This window comes from Canis aureus, chromosome 7 (genome assembly GCF_053574225.1).
Source record: "Canis aureus isolate CA01 chromosome 7, VMU_Caureus_v.1.0, whole genome shotgun sequence".
In the NCBI taxonomy this organism is placed as follows: Eukaryota; Metazoa; Chordata; class Mammalia; order Carnivora; family Canidae; genus Canis; species Canis aureus.
In genome coordinates this window covers 40967057-40994259 of record NC_135617.1, presented here as the reverse complement: position 1 = coordinate 40994259, position 27203 = coordinate 40967057, and the positions used below count along the sequence as shown (strand labels likewise).

At 33.1% G+C, this 27203-nt stretch overlaps 1 protein-coding gene across 5 annotated transcripts in view; it reads left to right on the top strand.

The window, feature by feature from the left end:
- The window catches only part of ADGRB3 (adhesion G protein-coupled receptor B3), a 714356-nt gene that overhangs the window by 265357 nt on the left and 421796 nt on the right, over window positions 1-27203 (top strand). For 4 of the 5 annotated variants that reach the window (XM_077903497.1, XM_077903496.1, XM_077903498.1 and 1 more), the window contains 2 exons: window positions 15510-15620; window positions 21840-22001. In XM_077903497.1, coding sequence (XP_077759623.1) covers window positions 15510-15620; window positions 21840-22001 — 273 coding nt within the window. The remainder of the gene's footprint in view (window positions 1-15509; window positions 15621-21839; window positions 22002-27203) is intronic. The other variant, XM_077903499.1, reaches the window with a different exon arrangement.

Genomic DNA, 27203 nt, shown 5'->3' with positions numbered 1-27203 from the left:
AGGACACCTTTATTTTTTTTTTATTTTTATTTTTTTTTATTCATGAGACACACAGAGGGAGAGAGGCAGAGACACAGGCAGAGGGAGTAGCAGGCTCCTTGCAGGGAGCCCGATGTGGGACTCGATCCCAGGTCTCCATCCCAGGTCTCGATCCCAGGTCTCGATCCCAGGTCTTGATCCCAGGTCTCCAGGATCACACCCTGGCCTAAAGGCAGCACTAAACCGCTGAGCCACCCAGGCTGCCCTGGAAAGACACTTTTACACTGAGGCCATATAGTAGCTTCACAGGGGAAATACTGTGTAAGATGAACTTTCAATAGAAATAAAGTAAGATAGAAACAAGATGAACTACAGGAGAAAACAAAGACCAGGAAGGAGAATCTGCGGACACAATGCAAGGAGCACACTAAAAACTGGGAGGGGTGGGGGGAATCTTTAATGAAACTATAAAAAGAATAATAAAGAATACATATAGAACAACATAGAAGAAAATACATTTGGAAAAACTAGAATTACCGAAAGTAAAACAGAGTCACCAAAATTAAAAAATTGATTAGATGACTTAAGCACTCCCTTGGATGTGCCAAGGGACGTGCTTGTGAATTGAAAGATAAATCTGAGGAATGCAATGAGTAAGATTAAGAACATGATGTCACTTAATAATAATAATGTCTCCCTTTTTTCTCTCTCTCTCTTTTCCCTCTCTTTCTCCATTCCAAAGCATTTTTTTAATCAGTTAGCAAGGTACAAGATACAGTGATGGTCAAGACACACAAGACTCTTACTCTTATAAAGATCACATTTAGTGGGTTGCTGGATACTATTATTAAACAAATAACTAAACAAAACCCTAAAACAAGTATTGATACAACCTGTGCAGAGAATTTCAATCAGGTCTTAGAAAATAACTATATAGGTACTTTGTTTTTGGTGGTCAACGAGAGCCTCTTGAATTCAGAAAGTAAAATTTTAGCTTAGATAAAAATGACAAGAATGAATCAGCTATGCAAATGTCAACAGAGTTTCCCAGTTAAAGATATAAATTAGTGTAGAGAAGTGAGCTATGTGTATTTAAGAAGCTAAAAAGAAGGCCAGTGTGGCTAGAACATGGTGAGTAATGGGGAGAAGGATGAGATGATGCTGGAGAAGTCAAGTAGTAGGCTGTGGCTGGCTTTTCGTAAAAGCCAGGATAAGGAGTGTGAATTTTATTCTAAGAATTGGGAATATATAAGAGGACTTTAAGAAGAGGTCTTACATTATCTGTTTTGTTATTTATTTATTTATTTATTTATTTATTTATTTTTTATTTATTTGAGGGGGTTAAGGGAGAGGGAGAAGTAGAGAGAATCTGAAGCAGACTCTACACTGAGCTCAGAGCCTGACCTGGGGCTCAATACCACAACCATGAGATGGTGACCTGTGCTGAAACTAAGAGTCTAATGCTTGGTGTCAGCTCAGGCACCCCCTGTTCTACCTTTGAAAAGACCTATCTGTGTGCTATGTGGAGAAAGTATTTAAGCAGGGGAAATGATGATAGGGGTAAGCATCGGACACTTAGGAGATGACTGCAATGGTCCAAGTGCTGGGGGTACCTGTGAGAGTGGTAGTGGTGGGGATGAAGAGACATTGACATATTTGGAACATGCTTTGGATGGAGATATGATAAGAGTTAAAAAAATTTGAGAGAATATGGGGTTCAAGGAAAGAGAAATGTCACAAACTCTAGGAATCAGGGATAGATCCATGCGGGAATGATCTCTACAATATTCATTAGTCACACAATCACTGCTTAAGCACTCCCTGTGATCAAAAGCCTGATACTTCATATGGCCATCCATTCTTTTTATGCACCACAAATTGTTACAAAGTCCTTCCTATGGATTTGAGTTTAATAAACAGCGTAGCTACTTTATTTATAATCCATCTGCTACATGACAGGTTTCCAAGCAATCAAAGAAAATTACCACTTATTCTTTTATCCAAATTAAATATTTTTATTCTGATAAGAATTTATTTGTATGGCACTTAACACATTTATAAGTCTATACTAAAGTTTGATTCTTTAAGCTTTCGTCTATGGCCATACCACCCTGAACGTGCCCTATCTCATCTGATTATTTAAGTTTTCCCTAATTTTTCTACTAGATTCGATTCTCTAAAGTGTCTTATCATTGGGTCCTCAAAAATTTATTTCTGAAATAAGCCTGACAATAAACTATAATTTTTTAAGACCATCCTCACCAGTTGTCACACTTCCACACCTGAGCACTCTTCTTCCCACAGATTTTTCCTTTATCAATACTCTTCTTTTTAAAATAATGATAACCACAACCAAGTGTTAAGTATTCCATACTTTTCAAAATGCAACCAAAGTTTAGGTTGATATTTGGCACAACTATTTTACAATGTTGACTCATCAAACTTTAATCATCGAAAACCAGTATATCCATTTTAAAGTACCTTGTTAAGTTAGATATGTCCCAGCTGGGAACACACACTCTGACACAAACTTCTGGCAAAGAAATAATAATATACAGAATACAGAGATTTGAGGAGCGATTATAATTGACTGGAAACAACAGCTAAAACATTAAAAAAGTAAAAACTGCCACACAAAAGACATTATTTTTCTTCAGAGAAGCAAAATCTTGTTTCACCCACTTAAGTCTTGGTGGGAAAGTTCACTACAAGTGAGTAATCAGAGCTAGTGTTGCCTGTGAAAGTTAGGGTGGAGGAGGAAGAAAACTCTAAAACTGAAATAAGGAAGGATTTTAGCATGTAAGAAATGCCGTTCTTAACTCCTTTTGCCTGTCTTTGGCCATTTGGCCACAGGCCCATAGAAACCTAACCTATGATAATGAGGAAACAACTTTAAACTCATTGCTAAATTATGTTAGCATTAACATATAATGCCAAAAGTATAAAAGCAGCAGAAGGACCATGTTTAATCTATGTTACCAATATGAGCTTCCCAGACACCAGTTTAAGAATGTCAACTCATGGGCAGCCCTGGTGGCCCAGCGGTTTAGCGCAGCTTTGGCCCGGGGTGTGATCCTGGAGACCCAGGATTGAGTCCCACGTCGGGCTCCCTGCATGAAGCCTACTTCTCCCTCTGCCTGTGTCTCTGCCTCTCTCTCTCCCTCTTTCTCTCTCTCTTTCTCTGTGTCTGTCATGAATAAATAAATAAATCTTAAAAAAAAAGAATGTCAACTCATAATCCTAGAGTTGTTATCAGTGTGCTCCCAAATTCTCCAGCCTTCTGAAGGCTATCTTTATTATAATTTTCAAAGGAATGCTTGGTGTGATCTGCCACATAATTTAGAACTAGAAATTTAATATCTCCCTAATATTCCTAAAGATTCTTTGAGAGATGGGTCACATGTATTTCTTACATATTTTCCTATTCACTCTTACATATATATTTAGCTCTATTATCAACCATTGCTTTGTAGTTGTTTCTGGGGCCATCCTTTCTATTCTGCCCCTTATAAATCTTAATATGAAATTAATCTTCTTTTTCTTTTATCATTTTAACAATCTCTAACACTGGTTAGGTAAGCTTTTAATAAAAGTTGACTCTAGTGGAAAGGTGTTTCACCCTGTCATAGTATATACATTAAACCTTAATATCACTGCTATTAAAATTGCTTCTGATGGTCCTTCCTCAGGGAATTTCCAATTTCTCTTCTGGTCTTATCCTCCCACCACTTTTATGGATAACTCTCTGTTCATTCCTCTCCCAAGATCTGTTAACCTCACCTGTCCTTTTTCTGATGTCCCTAATAAGACTCACCTTCTGTCCCTGGCAGCCTCTGTAAATTTCAAACTATTACTTTGTTATGTTATGCACCTTTCAGATCAGGCCCTAGGGTCTATCTTCACATAAGCTAACTGGCCCATCAAGATATTTTGATGCATCTAAAACAATTTTCTGCATTATTTCTGGTTAGCTTTTAGTTTTATTTTGCTATTTATTCATTCGTGAACTGTTTATTTTGAGCACTGTGTATTTATTAAAGATACATTTGAAATGCATAGCTAGGAGCCGCTCTCATCAGGGAAGTGATTAACTTGTTTCCATAAATGCTAAGTTTGCCAGCAAAATATCTAGGGGGCACGGTAGTGCTAGTGCAAGTGGTCTGTAAGATGTAGATCAGCCCAGAAGATTAAGGGCTGCTGATAATTGTTGGCCAGAAAGTGATACCTTAGTCTAGGAATGATTGGAACTTCTGAGAGAAAGAATGTTAAGGCAGGAGCTGTGGGAAAATTCACATTAGAGAATGAACAGTCACGAAGGCAAATAAAGGAGGCAGAAAAGCAGTCAGGAGGAGGAAGAGATTCAAAGTGTCAGCTCTGAAAGCCAAGGGAGGTGAGCATTTTAAGAAAAGTTATGGGATAGGGGAGGGTGGGAGGGTGTCAAATGCTGAAAGGATCAAGATGAATGTGACAGTTTTTAAGAGGCAGCTGACTTTCAAGAGAGCAGTTTCATTCAAGGAAGAAGTTGAAGTCAGATTGCCTGCCATAGTTGGGTGAGTGGGAAGTGAGGAACTAGAGGGACTCCTTGGAAAGGTTTCTGTAAGTAGGAAAAAGAAGTGTTAAGAGAACGAAATGAAAAGTAATATGTTGTGCACTTAACTCTTTAAAAAATCAGAAATGGGGGGTTCAGTTTTCCCAGAGAAGTTCTTAGTGAATCTGTAGGGGATTGACATGAAAGCAGAGTGTAGCTTGCAGAAACTCCCAAACTCCCCAATGAACATGGAAGAAAATGAGCAAGAGGGAAAGTTGGCTCAGGAAAAACCACATTCATTCAGCGTACTCAGCTAGAATGTCCTCGTGTTGGAAGGGGCCATGGAGTACCAAGCAAACTGAATGGAAAAGACCAAGGTCTAGACACATACTGGTAAAATTTCAGAACTCCAAAGATAAAAAGAAAAATGCTGGAAAAGCTACCAGAAAGAAAAGAAGACTCCCTTACTAAAAGACATCTGAACGGATACCAGGATTCAGTGTGAAAGGTATCTTAAGAATTTAGTGAGGAAAAAAACCCTTTTTAACCTTAAATTTTTAGGCCTAACCAAATGAAAATTCAAGTGTGAGGGCAGGATGAATCAATTTTAGACCTTCTCTGTTTAAGAATATACCGTAGCAAAACTAAAAACAAGTCGAAGACAAAAAAAAAAACAAGTCGAAGAAAGAAGATCGACAAGGAAATTAACACAACTAATGGTTAAGTCTAAATTATTGAAGCAGTATGTAAATACAGCAAGTTGGGAAATAAATGACATATGAGTGTCAAAGCAAAGGACAAGTGACCGTACACCCAAATGCTTGTGTTGGTTTGGGAAAGAATATAGATACTGATTCACTAACGATATTGATAGATTTAGAACTACATTTCAGTATGTGTGACAAAATTAGTATATAATGTTTGAATAATTGAAGTAAGAGATCTAGAGGACAAAAAAATTCCTGTCAATCCAAAAATATTAAGAAAAGGGAAAAGGGAAGAAAAAACAAGATACTTGGTTAAGAGAAACCCTAGATTAAGATGCAATAAATAAGTTTTACATTTTAGTAAGTTTAATAAATGTCAGTGGGTTTAGTTTCCTAGTAAAAGGAAGAGGATGAGATGGGATTTTATATGTTACATATATAAGTAACTATATATGTTACATATATAAGACTCACACTTAAAAACCATCTGGAATGTAATGAATACCTCTTTAATGTTTGTTGAATGACCTGAATTCATTCATTTCCAAATACCTTTGGAAACATATATAATCTTAAAAAAAAAAAAATCCCCCTCCAGTGTAGATGCTAGCTACAGCATAGATGTATATGTTTAAATAAGTATTAGACCACTTGAGACCTCTCATTCAAAGTAAACCTCCATTTAGTGCTCAGACATGGGTCAAGTTAACTGTTCAACATTGCTTGAAGTAAGAAAATGTTTAGAAGCAAATACCGCTCTGTTTTACTTAGATTCTAGTGCATGTATGTCTGAGTACAGACCCATCAGTCAAGCTTGGTCAGGTCCTATAGGCCTCTTTGTTGCTGAGAGATAGTACATATGTTCCTGGACCAATTTCTGACCTGAGGGGAAAAAAGTGTATTGTAAAACTTAAAAGACTTTAGGAATCATGTTCCCAGAATTGCCTTTTGCAAGAAGAGCAAACTGGCCAAGAGAACTTAAGGCTTGATTCTCTGAAATAAGAGCTGTACCTGCTGGTTGCCCATTTATTTGTCCACCTTCTACATTCAACTTTAGCCTACAGTTCAGTTAAAATAGTCTTTAGGTAATATGAAGCACTGCTGTGAAGAGGCCAAACATTTTTAGTTCTCTGTAGGATGCCATGTGTGCTTTAATACTAATAATGATAACTTATGGAAATAAGTTTGAATATATGTTCTTTGATTTTAAGGATAATTAATATCCAAGAAAAATACTGAAAATATTTTACATGTATCTTCATTTGTCCCTGATAAATAAGCTAAAATATTAAGGAAATAGGATGGAATTATAGTTATTTATAGAAATTATAAATGTTATATGTATGTTTTAGTAAGATCATGTTCATTAAGAAAGTCGGTTTTGATATTTCTTTCAGAAAATATGTAAGCAGTGATACTGCTTTAAGCTAAAAAAAATCTGCAATAACTATAAAAATATAGCAGTAAATGGTAAAACATGACCAGAAGCATTCACTTTAAAAAAAATGTTTTAATTCAATTTAGTTAACATATACTCTAATATTAATTTCAGGGATAGAATTTAGAGATTCATCAATTGCATACAATACCCAATGCTCATGACATCAAGTGCCCTCCTTAATACCCATCCTTAATACCCATCCTTAATACCCTCCTTAATACCCAGTTACCCCACCCTCCCACCTACCTCCCCTCCAACAACCCTTAGTTTGTTTCCTGTAGTTAAGAATCTCTTTAGAACATTTAATTTGATATTTATAAATTCTCTAAAGTAATTCTGCATGAACATAATGGATAAGTAAAAGTATAAAATAACGAGGTACTTCTCTCTTATCTCCAGGTAAACCTTTAGTAAACCTTGAGACCATGAGACTCAGTTGAATATAAATGCGTATAAGGATTTGTCAGAATTATCTGGATGCCAGTGCCTTACATAAAGAGCAGGCATTTCATGAATTACCTATTGTTCATATATTGAAATGTTTTGGCCAAGCAACTTATCTAATCTTTTAACTTTCAACTGGAGTGTAGAATGTATGAATTATTTTTATGGACTATCTTATTAAATTATTTCTCTCAGTAAATATTGATACATGATATTGCTTTAAGTTAAATTTTTTCTGTACTATACTGTGATAGTAAATGAGAACGAACTTTGGCAAGTTGAAAAGTACCATATGAGTATGAGCTTTCATTTAAAAATTAGATGGGAGGGACTCCTGGGTGGCTTAGTGGTTGAGCACCTGCCTTCGGCCCAGGGTTTGATCCTGGAGACCGAGGATGAAGTCCCACATCAGGCTCCCTGCATGGAGCCTGCTTTTCTCTCTGCCTATGTCTCTGCCTCTCTCTCTCTCTCTCTGTCTCTCATGAATAAATAAAATCTTTAAAAAAAAACTAGATGGGAATAATTTTTCTTAAAAATTCTAAATAAATACATGATATATATAGAATATAATATGCATAATATATACAAAGGTAATATCTATCAAAGGTATACTTAAAAAATGTCACTTTTTTTAAGCAAAGACTTCCTTACAAAACACTTTTCCTGTAAACTTTTGGGGGCACTGAGAATTGCTCTAGTTGTCAACAATTTACCCAATGGTCCAAAGATGTACTCAGTCCGCAGGAAGTTCGGACTGCCCAGTGTTCTGTGTGTGGTTCTGATTCTTTACCTAGTGGGGGTACCCCCATCCACCTGCTAACGCAAGCTAAGAGCTGTTAGTAAGCTCTCCATCAAAACTTGTCCTCCACCCAATTACAAATAGTCTTACATGGGTGATTACAATACCTTCCACATAGTTTATTCTGCCCTAATTTTGTTTCCCCGTAGTCTGCTATCTGCTCCGCAATTACTCTATCTAAAATTCAAATTAAACCATGATTTCTTGCTCATTGCTTCTTAAACCCCTACAAAGGTTTCACATTTAATCAAATAGAGATACATTCCAGGGTTCTTAGTAAGGCATGAGAGAGCTTTCTGATTCCCTCCCCACCAATCCCTTCAGGAATATCTCTTGGCCGTATTCTTTACCCTTTATCTTCTATTAATAATAGCAACTTGTGGTACTAAACCCTGAATATCTTACTGCTTCAGTTCTCCATATCCTCTATCACACATTTCTTAAGTTCTTAGATCACTGTTAGGGCCTTTCTGTTTCCCTTCAAAAGAATTTGGCTTCCCATCCCTAGATGACTCATTCATTTTTGTCCTTCCACGGAAGCCTGAAAGACAAGTCTTTTCACTCCCAAAGCAGCAGCATTCCCCTCCATTTGGAAATCTCTAGAGTCTACTTGGCCCACAGAGGATCACTCTGCATGTCAGAAAGCTTGGCAGGAAATCAACCAAGCCCTGTTCTTATTAGGAATATATAGAATTATTTATCCAGAGACAATTTAGTGTACTTTCTTATATTTTTTTTTTATTTCCTAGGGCCTTAGGGGACCACTTTAGCAATAAGATTATTCAAATCTTATGGTGTAAGAGTTTTAGTCCTCTGCCAGAAGGTGTTGAAGCTTATAGTAAAGCATCTTATTTTGCCACTGATATGCAAGTGTGCTAAATTAAATTCTAACACAGGTCAACAAGAAAAGACATTCAGCTACTAGTTTACTGTTAGAAGTAGAATTGCATTTATTATTTATGTGTTTCTGCATTTATTTTCCTTATTGCAAACAAATAAAATACTTTTCAAGCAAACCATTACTGGTAGTTTATAAAAATTCAATAGTTATCTCAAAAAGAGATGAGTTCATAAAATGCAATTATCTAATGTATAAGAAATATTAACAAATAATTCCTACATGATTACACACATTGATGATTTCTTATATGGAATGGTGCATCCAATTTACTAACATTTCCCAGAAGGATGACAAAATAAGAATAAAAATGATGATTTAAGGGTTAAACCCTAAATTTCCTGGAATTATTCTAAATGAGTTGTTTTATTATATAATTTTCACATACATATTTGAGGATAACTAAAAATAAATCCATCATTATATGTAATTATTTCAAAGTTCCTATTTTGAATAAAGATAAATTAAAATATAACACCATTGTCAAAGAAAATATGTGTAAGTATATACTAAGTATATGTGATAATTACTTCTACAAAATATATTATGTTTCACAATTTAACAACTTAATTGAAAACTGAAAACTCCTCAACATTTAAAATTTTTCTGTAAACATATTAGCAGTGTGTCCTTTGACCATTCTCTGTTTTGGCCTTTTTTAGAAGTGGCATAAAATTGCCTATCTACTTAACAGAGTCATGGCCAATTACCTAAAAAAATAATTTCTGTAGGAATATTTTGAAAAGTGAGATTCTACTTTGTTATTGTGAGAAATAGCATCTTGGTTCCTACAACCAGGTATCTAACTATGGCAATGGAACTGAGAAAGGAAAGAATATCCATTATCCTCTTAAATTTTATTTTTTATTTTTATTTATTTTATTTTTTTTATTTTTTTTTGTTTTTTTTATTTTTTTTTATTTTTTTATCCTCTTAAATTTTAATGATGGATTTCTCCGATTTATAATATTTCTTAATGTGTCTTAATTTTTACCTTATGTTAAATACTTCTTAATTATTAATTCCATTTTCCCCAAAATTATTTTAAATATTTACTAGAATTTCTTAATTTATTTTCTAACTCTAATATTTGAATTCTTTGGAAATTCTCTTTTATCCAAATATTCTATTCCTGTTTGATTCTTGGGGAAAATGAAAATAATATATTTATAACCAATAGTATTTTTAACCAATGTCCTTCATGATTTCAGTTAATAATGAGGATTTCAGTTAATAATGTCTAATTTTAACATTCCTTGTTTCTAACATTCATGCCAGTTAGAAATGTCTTTGATAATACATACTGCAGTCTTTTCCCCAACATTTCTATCTTTTCAGAAAGCACCTAACTATGTAGGCACTAAAATAGTTGTTGAGTGAAAAATATAATTTCGAAGTCTGACCATTGTTAAAAAACATTTTTTAAAAACCTCAGAAAACAGATAGATATCATAATGACTAATAATTTGGACTGCTCTTCACTATCTAAATACCTCCCAGCTCTAATGTACACACAAAAAAAAAATGTGCATGCAAAATAATTGTGACAAATTTATTTCCAAAAATTGTAAAAATGAACACATTTAGTAACTCGTGCTTCTGACAAAATAGAAACTTAGAATGCATTAAATATAATAATCATATTTCAGAAAATGTCTGGTTGCATCTTTACAGAATTTGTCTATATCACCATAATCCAGCTAGATGTTAGAATCTTCTTCTGCTAGCAAGTTATACATTTAATATCCTTGTTAAATACTTGTTATGCTGTGACAAATGAAATGTCACTTCAGATGTCCAGTTGCATGGCTTAAAAAAATCTATTTTTCTCTTTAGAGACACACTAGCAAGTTATTCTAGTTAAGGGTGATATTCTATTTAGGAAATTAATATAGAAAGTGGGCTATGAATACAGCTTCATTTTTTGATTAAAATAAAAAAGTTTACGTATACCAAAGGTTCAGCTCATGTTTAGAGGACTTCTGTGGGCTAGGAGCTTCGGAATGTGAGAGCCTATTTTTCATTTATCTTTGTAACTTTAGTGTCTAACACATAAGTTATTAATAAATGTTTACTGACAGAAATTAAGCTTTGTTTTTAAGGCATTAAACTTTGTTTTACGTCCCTGACATTTAAGTTTTAAAAAAGTAATATTAAAAAAATTAAATTAAATTAAAAAGTAATATTGCAATTATTTAAATTATAACCTCAATATATTTATGGATAACTTACATTGTTGGCAGAAGAAATGTTGACCTTCATGATCATACATAACTAACTTTCAAGTACTTTCCTAAAAATTTTATTTCTTTCCCATCAAACAATTCACCAAGCAAGCTAACAAAAGGGTTCTAGACATCTAGAATCTGACATTTTGGAGAATCAACTCTTAACATGAAATGTATTTACAAAATAACTAAATAATGAACCCCAGCTATATGCAAAGTAGGAAGTGATTTTAAAACTCATAAACCATATTTCCTTCTCATAGAAGTTTATAATCTAGTATGCGGAATAAGACAATCTGAAAATTCAAATGAAAGTCAAATTATTGCTACAACATAAAATTGAAGTTTAGAAAGACAGAGTCTGATAGTGATTGGGTGATTAGGAAATAGTTCATGGGGGCACCTGAATGGCTCAGTCGGTTAAGCATCTGCCTTCAGCTCAGGTCATAATCCTAGGGTCCTGGGACTGAGCCTGGCATAGGGCTCCCTGCCTATCCAGGGGGTCTGCTTCTCCTTCTCACTCTACCCCTCCCCCAGCTTGCTCTTTCTGTCTGTCTGTCTGTCTGTCTCTCTCTCTCATGCACGCTTGGGCTTTCTCAGATGAATTAATTAATTTGTAAGAAAGAAACAGTTGATAGAGGTAGTGGCATTGGAGTTGGATAGTTTGATCATAAAATATAAGTAAGACATAACTTTGAGAGTTTGTTGAGAAACAACTGTGACCTGGCTGGGATGGTTTCTGTGGAAATGCAAAGGAAAGATAGTTAACAAATAACGTTCACATTTATACTGCAAAATAGATTGCAGTAATAACTTAGCAACTAATCTGATAGCTCCACTTGCCTACACATTGAAAATGTAAAGATTTGATAAAATAACAAATGGATGTGTGTGTGTTTACACTTAGTGATGACTGCAATTTCACATTATTTGAGCCTTTGATTTCGAGACAAAAAACTTCACAACTAACAATTGACCATCAAGGGTCAGTTTTCAGGTCTCTTTGTTTCTTCATGATCCTTGTATATATGAGGGAGGAGAAGACATAAAACTAATCTTAAGAACAATAAATTTTCGAAACCTTTCTTTCATGTAGCTTGGAGTATGTCTTCCAGAGACTACTGCTTTTTATCTAGAAGCATATTGAAAGATTGTGTGAGAAATGTGCCTAAATATGAAAGTCATCTCCAGTCATTTGAGTTTTATACATGCATAGTTATTTACCCACCACTTCATTGATACCATCAATATAAAGATGTAGGAAATAACCCTGTGTTTCCATAAGCCATGTACCGTATATACATACACAATATTCTGCATATTACTTCATTGGATTTCATAACTTGCTTTTCATCGCTTACACAAAGCAGATCATCTTTTTATTTGGTTATGCTATTTTTCCTTGTGTAACTAATGTAGTATATTATCTTTGCCAACTCAGAATCATATGAATATAATTCAACAATCCATGTAGAACTTTTATTATTCAGAGTGTAAATGTTAAAAGTTTACCTCAACTCACATTCACCACATAAGAAAATAATAGCAAAACTAATAGCTTATTTTTTTTTCTAAGTTTGGATGATTCAACTGGCCTTTATTTTCATTAGACGTGAAGAAGATCAAATCATCATTAAAAGGAACACACATTTTTTGAAAATATCCCATTGTGAGATATGGATAGAACCATTGACAACAACCCTCAAACAAAGATGTATTTTTTTTCAAACATTTGGCATATAAACATTGGTAAAAGAAACTCACTTGGTTAGATAATTGTTTACACAATTCATTTACAAATTCAGATTGTTTTAGGTCTGAAAGAATAGGTCTGGAACATTAAAAAAAATACCACCATAGTGTTGTTTTTTCCACCTGAGAAAAAGAAATAAATTGTTAGTATGTCTTCCATTTTACAGGGAACTTAGTTATATCAAGCCATCCTATTCTCAGTTTTTAAAAGTGGTTTTTCAGATAAATTGTATTGACAGAAATAATCAAAATTTCCATTTGAAACCTTTAGTTATCAATATATATATATATTCAAGTTCATAGATGATTAAAGAATTTCTTCTTCAATACTGTGCCCAGTACTAAATATCCCAGTGTTAGGTGTCAGCCCTAAGCTCACATAACATTGATGACTGAAGATAAGTAGAATTGAGTAGAAGTGATCGTAGTGAAGAAAATTGAAACTTAATTTGTGTTATATCTCTGTTTGAGAGATTTAAATCACATTCCAATTAAAAATATGAAATAGTTCCCACAGATGCTGTTTTTAAAGATAAGTACTTTATTCATGTTTAAACTTCAGAAATCATTAAAAATTTAATATGACACTTTTAAAATTCTTTCAGCAATGTCCACCAACACACTCAGACCTATAAATTTCAAGATTCTAGTTCTTGTACAAATAATCCACTTAGAATATAGATTGTAAGCAATTCTCATGCTACCACTGAAGAATTGTTTTCTTCTAGAACAGGTAACAAAGTTACTTACTAAAAGAAGTTGTAAGGGGGTCGGGGGGGGGGGTGGCGGGGGGGAAGAAAAGAGGAAGCAGCAGAAGAAGAAAAAGTGGTAGGCATGGAAAAATTTCTTTTGGTATCCTTTTCCCTCCGAATGCCAAAATGACCTTAATGTGACCATCAAAGCCTGCACCTTATTTATGCATACGTATATCCTGACTTAAATGTTCTCAGTGATACAGACACACATACACAATTTAAATGATCAATTCAAGAGGACAGAAGGTAAAGTATAATGTTAGTAAAAATTACTATTGAACTTCTTTTGCTGTTTCAGACCCAGAAAATTTCCAATTACACATGATATTTAAAAATACTGGGTAGTACATAAAAGTCTAGATATAACTTCTTAAGTAGCCAGTTTCCAGAATCATTACACAATAAGTGATTAGATACTTATTAGCATAATAAACATAGTTTAGACAGCACATACTGAATACATAAATGAATGGAATGAGAGGGTGTTGACAACAGTGGAAAATAATGATGAATTTTACAAGATTAAGCCAACTGACATTTTATGAAGATTTCCATTTCCTGCCTTAGATTTTATCTAAACTGACAAAAACAAACACACATTTAGATTTCTCAGATTTCTCTTGGGATGTTCTCTGGGGTAGAATATCTGGAAAGAATTTCTGACAAATCAATCTGTCAAGTGTCAAACATTCATATTTATGTGGGAATTTGCCAGAATGTACAAAAATGTGTGCCAGTCTTTTCTCCTTACATAAAATAAAAATGTAGGTAAAATTAGTGCTTACAAAACGCAGTGCTCAATTGCACAAAGTAAGTTGTAATATTTTAGCAAAAGATTAAAGATTAATTGGAAAAAAAAATTATACATTCTCAAATTTTGACATTGGTTCTGGCAATATATCTGCACTAACAGTAGAACATGTTTTACTCAATCATCTTTGTCCTGTATTAATTAAAGTCCTGGTCTTAAGGGCCCAACAATTGTCTCGATGTAACAGAAACACCATGAGAGCCAGCCCTTTAGGAATCCCCTTCTCCTACCCACCCTCTGCTGAGCCAGAATCAACAACTCTTCCATAAATTTGGCTTTTGTTTTATTAAAATTATTTGAAAGTAACAGTGCCAGAAGCATGGAACTCTTGCAGAATTCCAAACATATGAATTTTTCAAAAATATATTACATGAAGTCTGTCTTTTATTCAACTTATTTTTTTCTCTTCCCCATTATCACCGAGTTGGGCCCAGATTTTTTTTTTTGCCTTTCCTAGGAGGTACAACATTAAAAGATTAAATAAAATAACAGAAACATGGAGCATCTCTTTTATAAACGTAACTTTTAAAAGAGAAAACACTGCCTTACATATGGTTAGAAAAGGGATGAGCAACTATTTGGGGGCAGAGCAGGAGAGAATAAGAATTACTTCAACCACCATGTATTTAATTAGCTTTCAAAGGACGCTAAAGGCAACCCCATCTTTGGACAAATACTCCATTAAGTGAATGTTTACCTTAGGAAAGCCAGGTTACAGGAATATTGATTCCACAGGAAAAGTGCTGAAAAACTTGGGGGGTAATTACTACTCAGCAGAACAATGGCTGTCATACAGTCAGGATTTTCTCTCTGAAAAACAACAGTTAACACTGTGGTTGTATTTTTTCTGATGTATTGCTTGGAAACATTATCAGAAAAGCGTACACTATTTGTTCATTAAGCTAACTTAAAACCTGATGTGTCATTCTACCGACTGTTACTGTTTCTTGAAACCTTGCTCTTGTTTATAGATTTTTTTGACTATATGTTTAGAAATATTCCAAGTAGTTTAGAAATATTCCAAGTAGATTCAGCCTTGCAAATTTAGAATTGTAAATTTAATCAGTAACTTCTAGGTATACGCAGGAACATATTGCATGAGACAGTAATGTAATTTGTGAGAAATGTCTACACACAAGCTTTCATATACCTTTATTCTGTCTTTAGAATTTGGAATGATGGGAGATCATACAATTAAAAGTCAGCGACCTCGATCTGTTCATGAAAAAAGGGTCCCTCAGGAGCAAGCTGATGCTGCTAAATTTATGGCACAAACTGGTAATACGTTAGTTACATTTTTCTATTTATTGTTGTTAATTTAATGAAACCACTGCATGTTTTCATAATCTTTTGCTGCACATTTGTCAATTTTTGGAGCTGATATTTTTTTGAGCCATTTTTTTTTCTGTCACCAGTTAAAGTCCATAAATGAAGTAGCTTTGAGTTGAAAAGTGCACAAAAAAATGTGTAAGATTTATTTTGCTTTCAGTATGGGACATTAAGGATTTACCTATTATTATTTACTCATATCAATTAACTGCTTGAACTGTATCATTAAACTTTTAAAGTTAACAGAGTTATTCCATCAATAATTGGCTATTATAGGACATTTTAGAATTAGAATTTTAAATAGGTCTTTAAATGATGAAAATTAACTTAGCAATAAGATGTCGAACATTTTTTTCAAATGTCATACATCATATAAATATTAAATGTTAAAATGTATGGAAATTAGAAACATTTTTCAGAATTTATTTTTTTTATTTGAAAAGAGAGTTCTGCTCAATAAGCTAAATAATAAAAAAAAAATGGTCAGTGTTTATTAGTAAGCTATAATGCATTCCAAACAATTAAATATCAACAAAAATCACTTTCTGGTTTGCAAAATTTTTAATCCTAAACTAATTAGATTACTTTCAAATACCTCCCTCAAAAAATTTATTTGTTTATATACATATAGTACAATTAATTGCATTCATATGTTGGTTCATCATAATAAATGGGCTATAATTCCATCTGTTTACATTGCATGGAGTACATTTTAGATGAAAATGTATTTAAACTGTGTTATGAACATTTTCAGAAAATTGCAAACTAACAGTTTTATGTATGTCTTTATAAAGTTTGATATATTCCAGTCTGGATTATCTGTTTTACCATTAATAATGAAGTGTCAAGTACTTGATCAGCTTTTTGACATGACATTGACTGATTTTGGTGAAATTCTCTTGAATGAATATTTCTTTTAGTTTATATTTTCTTAGGATATTTATTCTGAACCTTAGATTTGAATCTACAATTTAAAAATGCAAATATTCTTAATGGATTGTGCTCTTGGTAATGGGTGAGTAGTAGAGTTTAACACATTAGCTGTAAGTAGGTCAAAGAATGCTTGCAAAAGGAAGGATGCTTACAATAAATTCTACATTAAGGACATATTTTTAGCTTTTTAAATGTATATGTTGCAACCAGACCCTAAAACTGAAGAAAACTTGCTTATCTGGATTGCTTTTTGTGCAACTTCTTATTTAATAAAGGTGATATGTTTTTACTATTTGCTTGAACAGGTCCAAAAGTGCATTGCCAGGGTCAAGTAAATTTTCAAATTGTTAAATGTATTTTTCTCCTTGCACAGAGCAAAAGGTCCCAACCACTGACCAGAAATTGGGAAATATTTGACTCTAAAGAGAGGCATAGGGCATGGGCTGATGACTCAGCCTCCTTTGGGTGTCATCTCACAGGGGCCTTTCTGCAAGATCAGAGATGTTCTTCCTTTTTGTAAAAGAGATGTCAGTCATTGGGTTACTGAAACTTCTTAAAAGTGGGGTCTCTGGGAGTGAAATGGTGAGCTATAGTTTTAAGTTCCCAATATTGTAGTAAAGTTAGTTGATGCATAAATATTATAAAAATTGGCCAAGAGACTTTATATAAATTCACTTTTTATATTTGCCTATGACATAAACTAAGAGAATTCAGTTTTAAGCCAAAACCTTTTTTACAAAGTCAAATCACAAGGAACATTATGTTTTCTTAGTGAGAAATTACTAATTTCTGTTTTCATTTACTGGTTCTTTTTCAAGCATTGTTTTGTATCTAAAATATGATACATGAGGGCAGCCCCTGTGGCGCAGCGGTTTAGCGCTGCCTGCAGCCTGGGGTTTGATCCTGGGGACCCTGAATAGAGTCCCACGTCAGGCTCCCTCCATGGAGCCTGCTTCTCCCTCTGCCTGTTCCTCTGCCCCTCTCTCTCTCTCTGTCTCTATGAATAAATAAATAAAATCTCTAAAAAAAAAATAAAATAAGATATGATACATGATTTGGTAGAGTAGATTAGACACTTATTAAATAGATCCATGAGGAGCATTAAAACCATTTCCGTATATTGTTAACAATAATTCAGAGAAGGCAATGAAAACTTAAATTCTGAAAACATTGATTGGCTGCTTGAATTGATGCACAATAAATATTTATTATTTTATTTTAAAGCACAAACAGTATAGGTAAATGTATAATACTTATTTTTAATTTAAATCACTACAATACTGATAAAAGACTGGAAAACTGCATTATTTTAAATAGTTTTTAAAATGTCATTTGATATGAAGCAATTATAAAGTTAGAAAGAGAGAGGCTGTTTTTCCCTTCAATATTTTCTGAGATTATACTCTCTGTAAGTGTGAAGGTAGTTAGTCTGATTGAATACATCTAAGTGTCACACAACCAAATCTTACAAAAATTAGGGTTTACTTATAAAACTTTTCTATTGGTCTTTCAAACCAGGAAATTTGTGTTACATATAAACAGTGATAAACATTTGTTGACATAGTTTGAGAATGAAGAAAAATACAATAGAGGTAAAACTGAATGATAAAAGACATTATTATTATGTATTTTATATTAGTCATGGGGGAAAACAAAGTAAAAGCTATAAGCCTTTATAATTAAGAATTACTTCTCAAAATGATAACCTGGCTTCTTCAACCAATATGATCAGTAAACCCTGTATCTGAAAAGTAAGCTTCGATAGAGCAATAACATGAGTGGAAATTGTTTTTAAAAGAGTAACATTTGGTAAAGTAATATTACTTTATCAAAATAACTTGATCATTTTGGTCAGTCCAGTAATTGAGATAGACTAGTTTAAATATAAGTGATCAGTGCTCCAAAAGCACAATTTATATTTATGGTAAGGAGAAATAAAACGAAGTAATGAGATACAGATATTCAATATAGGCATCTAAATTAAATGCCAGAAGATGGCTTAAGACAATTTAATTGCACTTACTGGTGCTTTTTAACATCGTACTCATCAAAAGCTCTTACAAGCATGTTTTAAAAGTGGCCCTGTATTCCAGCAGAGAAAAGTGTCTCTATTAGTAATGTAGAGAATGTTATCTAAAACGGAAATACAAAAATAAAAGTATGTTTCTAATTTAATGATTTTAACATACTAGCAAAACATACTAGCATTTGATAATAATATTTTGTCTATAATTTAAAATCCACTTTTATCTATGATCTGCTTTGTTCCTCACACATACAGTTTCAGGTAGATGTATTACCCATTTTATTGAAAGCTTCAGAGAAATAAAGTGACTTTCTCAAGGCCACAGAACTAATTTTCAGGAGTTTCCTGTCAAACACAGGTCTTCTGACTTTGATTGCAGTGTTCTTTTCAGTCCCCTTTCATGGTTTGTGTCAGGATAAAGAGCCCTAATAGCGCCTTAGATACTGAAGCCATCTCCATGCTGTTTAATGTGCTTTTCTGTTACAAGTTAAGGAACCAGAGAAGTTTGTGCTATCTTCAAAGACACACATATTAAAAATAGTATATTTTGTATCAAACTTCACTATTTTAATGTCAGCAAGTTTTAAAAATATATGTATGTATATATATATATATATATATATATATATATATATATATCTTTCTCATAAAGTATATGAGCTGTTTCTCACAGTCATCCAAAGTGGTTGACTAGAATAGTCTTTTCAGAATGAAGTGGCAGCATGGAAATCATAACTCTTTAGTGGAAATGTCACTGGAAACTATACCATTGGATATATAATGAGGTCATTTTGGTAGGTAGGCTGGTATTTGAGTGACAAAATTTGATTCGTAATTTGAAAGCCAATATATATTTTACTCATTTATTTATTTTGTTTCTGATCAACAAAATGAACCATAAATTTGAGTGAGTGAAGAAGGCAAATTCTGAGCACTAATTACCAATCTCTTATGATCTACGCATCACTGCTTAGTCTGTTCAACATCATTATGGCATACATTCAGGAGCAACCCAGATTTTTAAATATTTGTACAAAAATATATTTAAAAATAGATATTGATCCTGATGCATTGCTCAGTTTGATTAAAACATTTTTACTGCCGGCATAACAATGCAAGGGTAAGAGGGCTGCTTTTGTGGAAAAATGTAACTAATATTATTCATAATCTTTATCATTTTACTTTTGGAATTCATATTGTTCAAGGTTTTCTTGCTGTTAATTAATAAGATACAGCCATAATATTTCTACGTCACTTACTCTCATCACAACACAGGTTGAAATACCGAAAAAAAAGCTTTGCATTATATTTTTCTGAATTTTACACTTAAATTTTTCATCCCTAAATATATATATTCATACATACATATATGTGTGGATATATGTTTTAACCATTAACATATTATTGGGTTCTAGAATAATCATTTTTAATGTTTAGAGTATTCTTTACCATAATAGAAAAAATTATGAGGCTTGCTTTTAAATATTATTCAGATGATCATCCAATAACATTTTTATGAAGTAGTTAAATATAAATTGGTGAAGGGAAAAAAAAGACTTAAATAATCAAGGGTAATCTATAGAGTACTTTCAGGACAAACACTGATCCAACGCTGAAAAAAAGTCCTATTTAATGAAATGCATCATCCCAGTTACCACTGTCTGTGCCCTTATGATATATAGCTAGTCATAAATGCCTTTAATCTATGCCTCTGGGTACATAATGCAGACCAATTTAAGCACAAATCTTTACAATGGTGCTACCCAAATTGTGGTTGGTGGACCTATGCTTATCTGCAAACCAGTTTTTAATGGGCCCCTGAGGAGATAAGAAGCTTATACCAGAATGTAAATTCAACTACTTTATCAAGCACATGTTTTATTTCAGCTGACTTTTTTGTTTGTTTGTTTGGAAAAAAGAAATTCTCAGTGCAGAATTTCAATTCAGCAAGTTGAGTTACATTCTGGTTCATCCTTCTTCTGTCCTGGAGTACCAGTCTAAGGACCAGCTGCATTGAGTAGCACTGCAAGTAATTTCCAAGTCATTTACTAACCTTTCTAAAAAAAAAAAAAACAAAAAAAAAAAAACAAGATGGACAAGTAGATTATCATATTCTTTTTTAAAAATTCTTTTCCAAAGGCAAATTCTAAACAGAACTTGTAAACTATACATTGTTCCTTGGTTTATATAATCGGTGATACAAAATATTCAGAATTACTTCACCTGCAAACCTTTCTCACAACTAAATAATTTAAATTCTTCCTGCTGGCAGGTAAATGCCCCAATTTTGTATTTGGGGAAAGCAACTGCAAGTTTTCAAATCAGTGTTAAAAATCTATCCTGAACATGATATCAGAATAGAATCAGAAGCCCATTGTGATGGTCTTAGAAATTCTTGACTTTAAGTCTTTTTGGGACATGACTTACATAATAATAGAAACTAGACATAATTTTAGTGGGATGCTTACTCTAAGAAAATTAATGAATACAGACATCCATTGGCTTTTTAGGGCCCTATTTTGAATAAATTAATAGAAATCATAGGAGAAATCTTCCTTTATTTTAATAAAACTCACTCCTCTACACTAGATCATGAGGAAAATTGTGAGCAGAAGGTTTTTAAACAAATTATCACAAAATAAATAGCTGTCATAGGATAGAAAAGTAAGAATTGCTCTAGGAATAAACTATAAATAAGAGTCAGTATTTAACACAATAAAAATTAGATATGCCCAAACTCCCAGGGCTCCACCTCATCCAGCATTAGAAAGGAGGCTACCCAAAAAGGATTAGGGGAAAATATATACATCAATATACCCCTGCTCACGAAAGCCAGAGTAAGTTTAGCAATACATTTTACTTCCTCTCCCATCCAAAGGACAAAGCCTTAGATTGGCTCTAAGAGAATCCCTTCAGCAATCATTGTTTTTGAAAAATGCTAACTGGTCCCTTCATAGTATCGGAAGCACAGTGTCTTTGTGAAGAGTAGTTTTGCTAACAAGGTTATAACAAACTTGGACCTTGCATCAGTGTAATATGTATCTCTCTTTACATGTATTTTCTCTGAAATGTTTCCTTGTACCTTTTGATGTAGTGTCACATTTTTACATTTAAATTATTCTTGCATGTCATAATGTCAGCTTGGTATGATGCTTAGTAGATGAATATTCAAAACAGTATTTCATGTTTATTTGTTGTCTTGCACACAGGTGAATCTGGTGTGGAAGAGTGGTCCCAGTGGAGCACATGCTCAGTTACTTGTGGTCAAGGGTCGCAGGTGCGAACCAGAACTTGTGTATCACCTTACGGGACACACTGCAGCGGCCCATTAAGAGAATCAAGGGTTTGCAATAACACTGCCCTCTGTCCAGGTAGTGTTAGCAGCAACTACAACTGTGGATGTTATTGAATTGTGTCATGCTACGCATTTGGAAAGATTTGTTATTTTCATATGAACTGGGTATAGACTTTTTAATTAGAGTGGATAAGTTTAGTTCTTATTCAACTGCAAAATTTTGTTATATATGTAATTACTTCTGCTTTCAGAGCAGTCAGGAAACTACATAAGTGACTCCCTCTCCACTGTAACTATATGCTTAAAATTTCTGTATCTGTTTCTAATAATACTTGAGATTATAATAACTTTCCTTATTCCAGGTGGTAAAAGCGTCCAGTTGAATGTTTGAGGCATTGCAGGCATACTGGAAATGTCATTGTTTTAGGCAGTGGTTGATACAATCTTTAAAGCAGTCAGCTGTTTAGGAAAACATCACTTATTTGGCTCTATCAGAGAAAGTAATTCCCTTGACCCAAAGGACATTCTGTTAATTTATTCCATTTTAGTGACTGTCCTCATCTGAGCCATCCACTGCATTGTAAACCTTTAGCCATAAAGGGGGGGGAGGGGTCCTCAATGTTAAATGGAGCACATCACAGTAACTTGTCCACATAGGGTGAGATTTTCCGTGTTACATCAACATTTTGTTCTCATTTGAGGCCTACGTGCATATTACAAGCATTCCTCCTTCTTAAATTACTGACTTTCATGTAAAAATAAGTACTAAAAGGAATTTGGGATTTCCTTCAATAATTCCAAAGCACATGATATTATGAATCCCCAGGTTTGTATTTTTATTCAACTATTTGGTGAATGGGTGATGCAAATTTATTGACCATTGCAGCTGACACAGAATTTGCATTCACAGCCTTTCCAGTAGCCTCCAAAAGGTGTGGGCATAAAGAGAGGGACCAGCACTGCAGCAGCTTTTCATCTGTTAAATTGTGTGTAAAAGTTTCTGATGAGTTCCATTTCCAGAAATGGCTGATTTTGCAGTTGCTAAAAGCAAAAGTAGAGAGTGGGTGGCATGGGGGAAAGACAGGGATAATCCCAATTTCCTAGCAGAATGAGCAAGGGCAACCCATTACAAGACAGTCTGGAGGAGTTGTTTTTTAATGGGTACAAGGTTTTGATTTGCAAAATGAGTAAGTTCTGGAGACTGTTTTACAACAATGGGAATATATTTAACACTGCTGAATTGTACACTTAAAAATAGTCTAGATGATAAATTTTCTGTTATGTATTTTTTTTGTCACAATAAAAGAAAAGACAATCTGGAAGAAACAAAAGAGAAAGGAAGTGGTGGGCAGAATGTGGAGGAGAGCTGATGCATGAGATGGGAAATCCCTTTATAATGGAATGAAGAGATTCAAAGCCACAGATGAAGGAAGAAGTAAAAGCTAAACAGGGCAGGAAATTATGAGGAAGGCAAGACAGAATAAGCAGGAAGCAGCAATAATTTCCACTGAAAGCAAGAAAAATCAATGAGAGTCAGTGGGAATTAAACTAGATGAGAAGGAACATCAAGTGAAAAAAAAAATCAGAGGGAAAAAGTGCTTATGGAGGTCATGGAAGGGGAGAACAATGAAAAGACACAAAACCAAAGGTCAGAGAACAAACAAATTCTAGGTCTGTTTGGCAAGAGAAGGAAAATGACCTGGGGGTTTCCAGAATTATCAAATTTCTAAATTTTATACCTTAAAGGACCCCATGAGTAAATGCTTATGGATTTTCAGCTGGGTGTGGGTAGAGTACGTTGCTGGCTCCTATTTACAGGACTTATGTTAAAGGTTGCAGGATCAAACTTCCTATCCTGGGCAATGACAAAAGTGTCAATAGAGAATTAAGCTGTGCTTGATATATACATTTATCTTGTCAGCATCCTTCTGAAAAGTCAAATTCCCTTCAACATACAAGGGGGTAGAGTCTAATGGCAAATGGGTCCCCAAGTGGAAATCTGAGAGGGTGTTAAAGTGTTCACAATTCTCCATACAGTGCTTACTTTCCAACCACTTGTCATGCACATTCATATGGTTGACATATGGAAACCTCCATCTTTCTGCCAGAGACTGCTGATTAATCCCTTCACTGGGCAAAGAGAGCATCTGTAGTGGGACCAGAGTGCTTTCCCTTTCACTCTGTGTCTGACGTTTAGAAAACTGAATTATATTCTGATTGTACAGTTTTTCCCAATTTCTTAACCTCCTACCATTTACTGAAGAAATACATACTAATCATTAGTTACTCTTCACCTTCATATACTATAGACTTTTCTTTCTAAATCTGGTTAAATAGTACTGACAATAAGAAGAATGTATCTTTTAATCATTGTGATAGTTCAGATGTTGAATTTAAGAGAATGGAAAGTTTCATTGATTTCTTTAATTTTCTAAAACTGAGCACTAATTTAGCAACTTTGTTATTTTAAAAATATAGAATAAGTATTTCACTATAGGAAATTGGGATATCTTTTAGATGGTTATTATATTTGTTATGAAATATGTTGTGTTCAATATTTTGTTCAGTTACTTGCTATGCTGGTAAATATGCACTTTTTTTGATATAATATATCATGAAAACAAAAACCGAAAGTGAATTTAAAAACTTAAATAGTACCTAAACGATGGAAGTATCTTTCTAAAATAATACTTTAAATTCCCAAAAGAAAATTAGTTCAGGAATCAATAACCTAGTTGTTACACTGTGGATATTCAAGTGTTTGGCATTTAATTAATGAAAATGACACAAGGACAAAATGAATGTCAAAGCCACTTTCCATAAAATATGTGTAATAATAGAATTTGAGCTTGTATTTATTTGCATTGCTAAAGCCTAATCCATAGTGTTATAAATTAGTTCCCTTTCACCCATATTATTCTAATTTCAAAGAAGAGTTTTCTTAATTAAATTGCAGTATAATGTGTTACTTCTAATAGGATCCTAAGGCACCCAGCCTTTTGCACATTGTTACTTTGACATTATAGGCTCTTCAAAAATTCTTATTACTCAGCACAAAAATTTCTCTGGACGTTGCTAAATGTCCCCTGCGGGGCAAAATTACCCCTGGTTGAGAACCACTGGTCTACCCAATATGTCTTCTAATCCTTTGGAAGTTTATTTGGGCTGAGGAATGGTTTCAATGTTTTTTTTTTTTTTTTTTTTTTTTTTTTTTGGTAAATGTCACAGTATCCACATCTATATATTTCTGAAGGAAAAAACTTTTCACTTAAAGGAATTATTTTATATGTATCAATGTAAATTATAAGTTAATTTGTATGCTTATTTCGAAATCTGGTAGTAATATAATTTATATATCGTGTATTCCTCATTTCACCTCTAGATAGCACAGAGTAGGGATGTGATAATATAGCTAGTGTCTAAGTAAAGAAGAAAACTATAAATATGGATTAATCTAAGTTTCTTGATTTTATTAAGCATATTATCCAAATGAATAGATTATTTACAGATTTTCATACTTTACTGAAAGGTAAAAGAATTTATATAATAATTTGCCTCTAATATAAAAATATCTTTATTCCTTAACATAAATATTATGAATAGCATCTATAAAATTATGATATGTGTTATAATTTCTGACTAATTCAATAGTATCTAAAATAAAAAATATATTAATGATTTTTTTTCCTTTTCAAATAAAAAAAGTATTTTTTGATTTTTTAAAAATGTTGTGGAGGAGCCATGAAGTTTCACCATGGGACAATAAAGATTGTTAAACAGTAGGAAGTAACATACTTTTCAAAGGATTCCAGCTTCATGATTTAACTAAACCATCAAGATTAATCAACATTTCTTTGAGGTTAATAGAGAAAAATCTTCCAATTTAGCACTTTTTTTTTTCAGGCTTTGTTCAAGGAATACAGGGCAGTGTGATTTGATTGAGGAGAAAATTAACAGGATCAGCAATATGAATACGATATGGTCTGTTAACATTTAAAACACTTCTATTATATAGATAATAGGGGTAGAAAGGATTGTTTATAAATTGAGAAATCTTGGTAATTAAAAGTAACAAACAATTAATTAAAGATATATGTTTTATATGACAAAATACATTCACATATAATATTTTTAAAATATTTTGCTATCGTTGATCATATATAACCTATATATAAATATATGTATATGTGCATTTTTTTCCTTAGAGTTAAATACAGATTCATTATTTATTCTTATGACAATGGATACAAAGTGCTTTGGTTTTCCAAACTTAAATGAGAAAAATGTAAATATATTAATTTCTTTTACTATCTTACTTTTTTCTATGTAATATTTAAAAAATATATTTTCCAGCAAATTTCTCAGAAACTTGAAGAATTTTTCACTATTACACAAATTTGGCTTTTTCAACATTGCAATATATTTTCATAACCAGTTGGGGCAACTCAATAGCATAAATAGAAGAATTAAGGTATTATGTATGTGTTTTTAAAGTAATAACTTTAAAACACGTATTATATATGTGTTTTTAAAGTAATAACTTGGTTAGTATATATATGTGAAATATTCTAGATATACTATATTTACTCGCATAACTCCTCTGACACTTTATATTGATTCTGCTTACCCCCACCGATGTTGAGAGAAAGTGAATTTTTTTTCATCACTCATTATAAATTTCTACTTCCCCTCCTAATTCTAGTTGGTGTCATATCAAACTTATGTTTATGAACTCCTAAGAGCATACTAAGACCAGAGGCTCAACATCAAGACAGGAGCTTTTGAACCAAAGAGCACATTTTCCCCAGCTTCTTTTTATTTGTATTACCCACAGAGTGCTATTCCTTACTATTCTAAATATTAAAAATTGGGATGAAATTGGTGATTTGATCATGACAAAGAAGGGTCTAAACTTAGAACTCTAATGGACTTCTTGCAAAAGATGTCAATATGTATTCGCAGTGGCTATTATGGAGGAACACAAATTATGTTAATATTTCTTACTAATTTGAATTCATTGTAATGGCATAATTGAAGTATTGATGTATGTATACTTATGTTAGGAATAATCCTAATTAGATCATTTGCTTTCTCTAGAAATTTTTGTTTATTAGCAGGATTTCCAGCATATCAAATTATTGCAAAAAGGAAGAAATCTTCATATTTGCCAGTCAATTTAAAAGAGGGCAAAGACGAGAATCTTATGCGAGCAGATACAGTTTTTGAAATTTCCCTCTTATTCAAAGACAGTGACTTTAAATACTCACGTTTTTTTTAA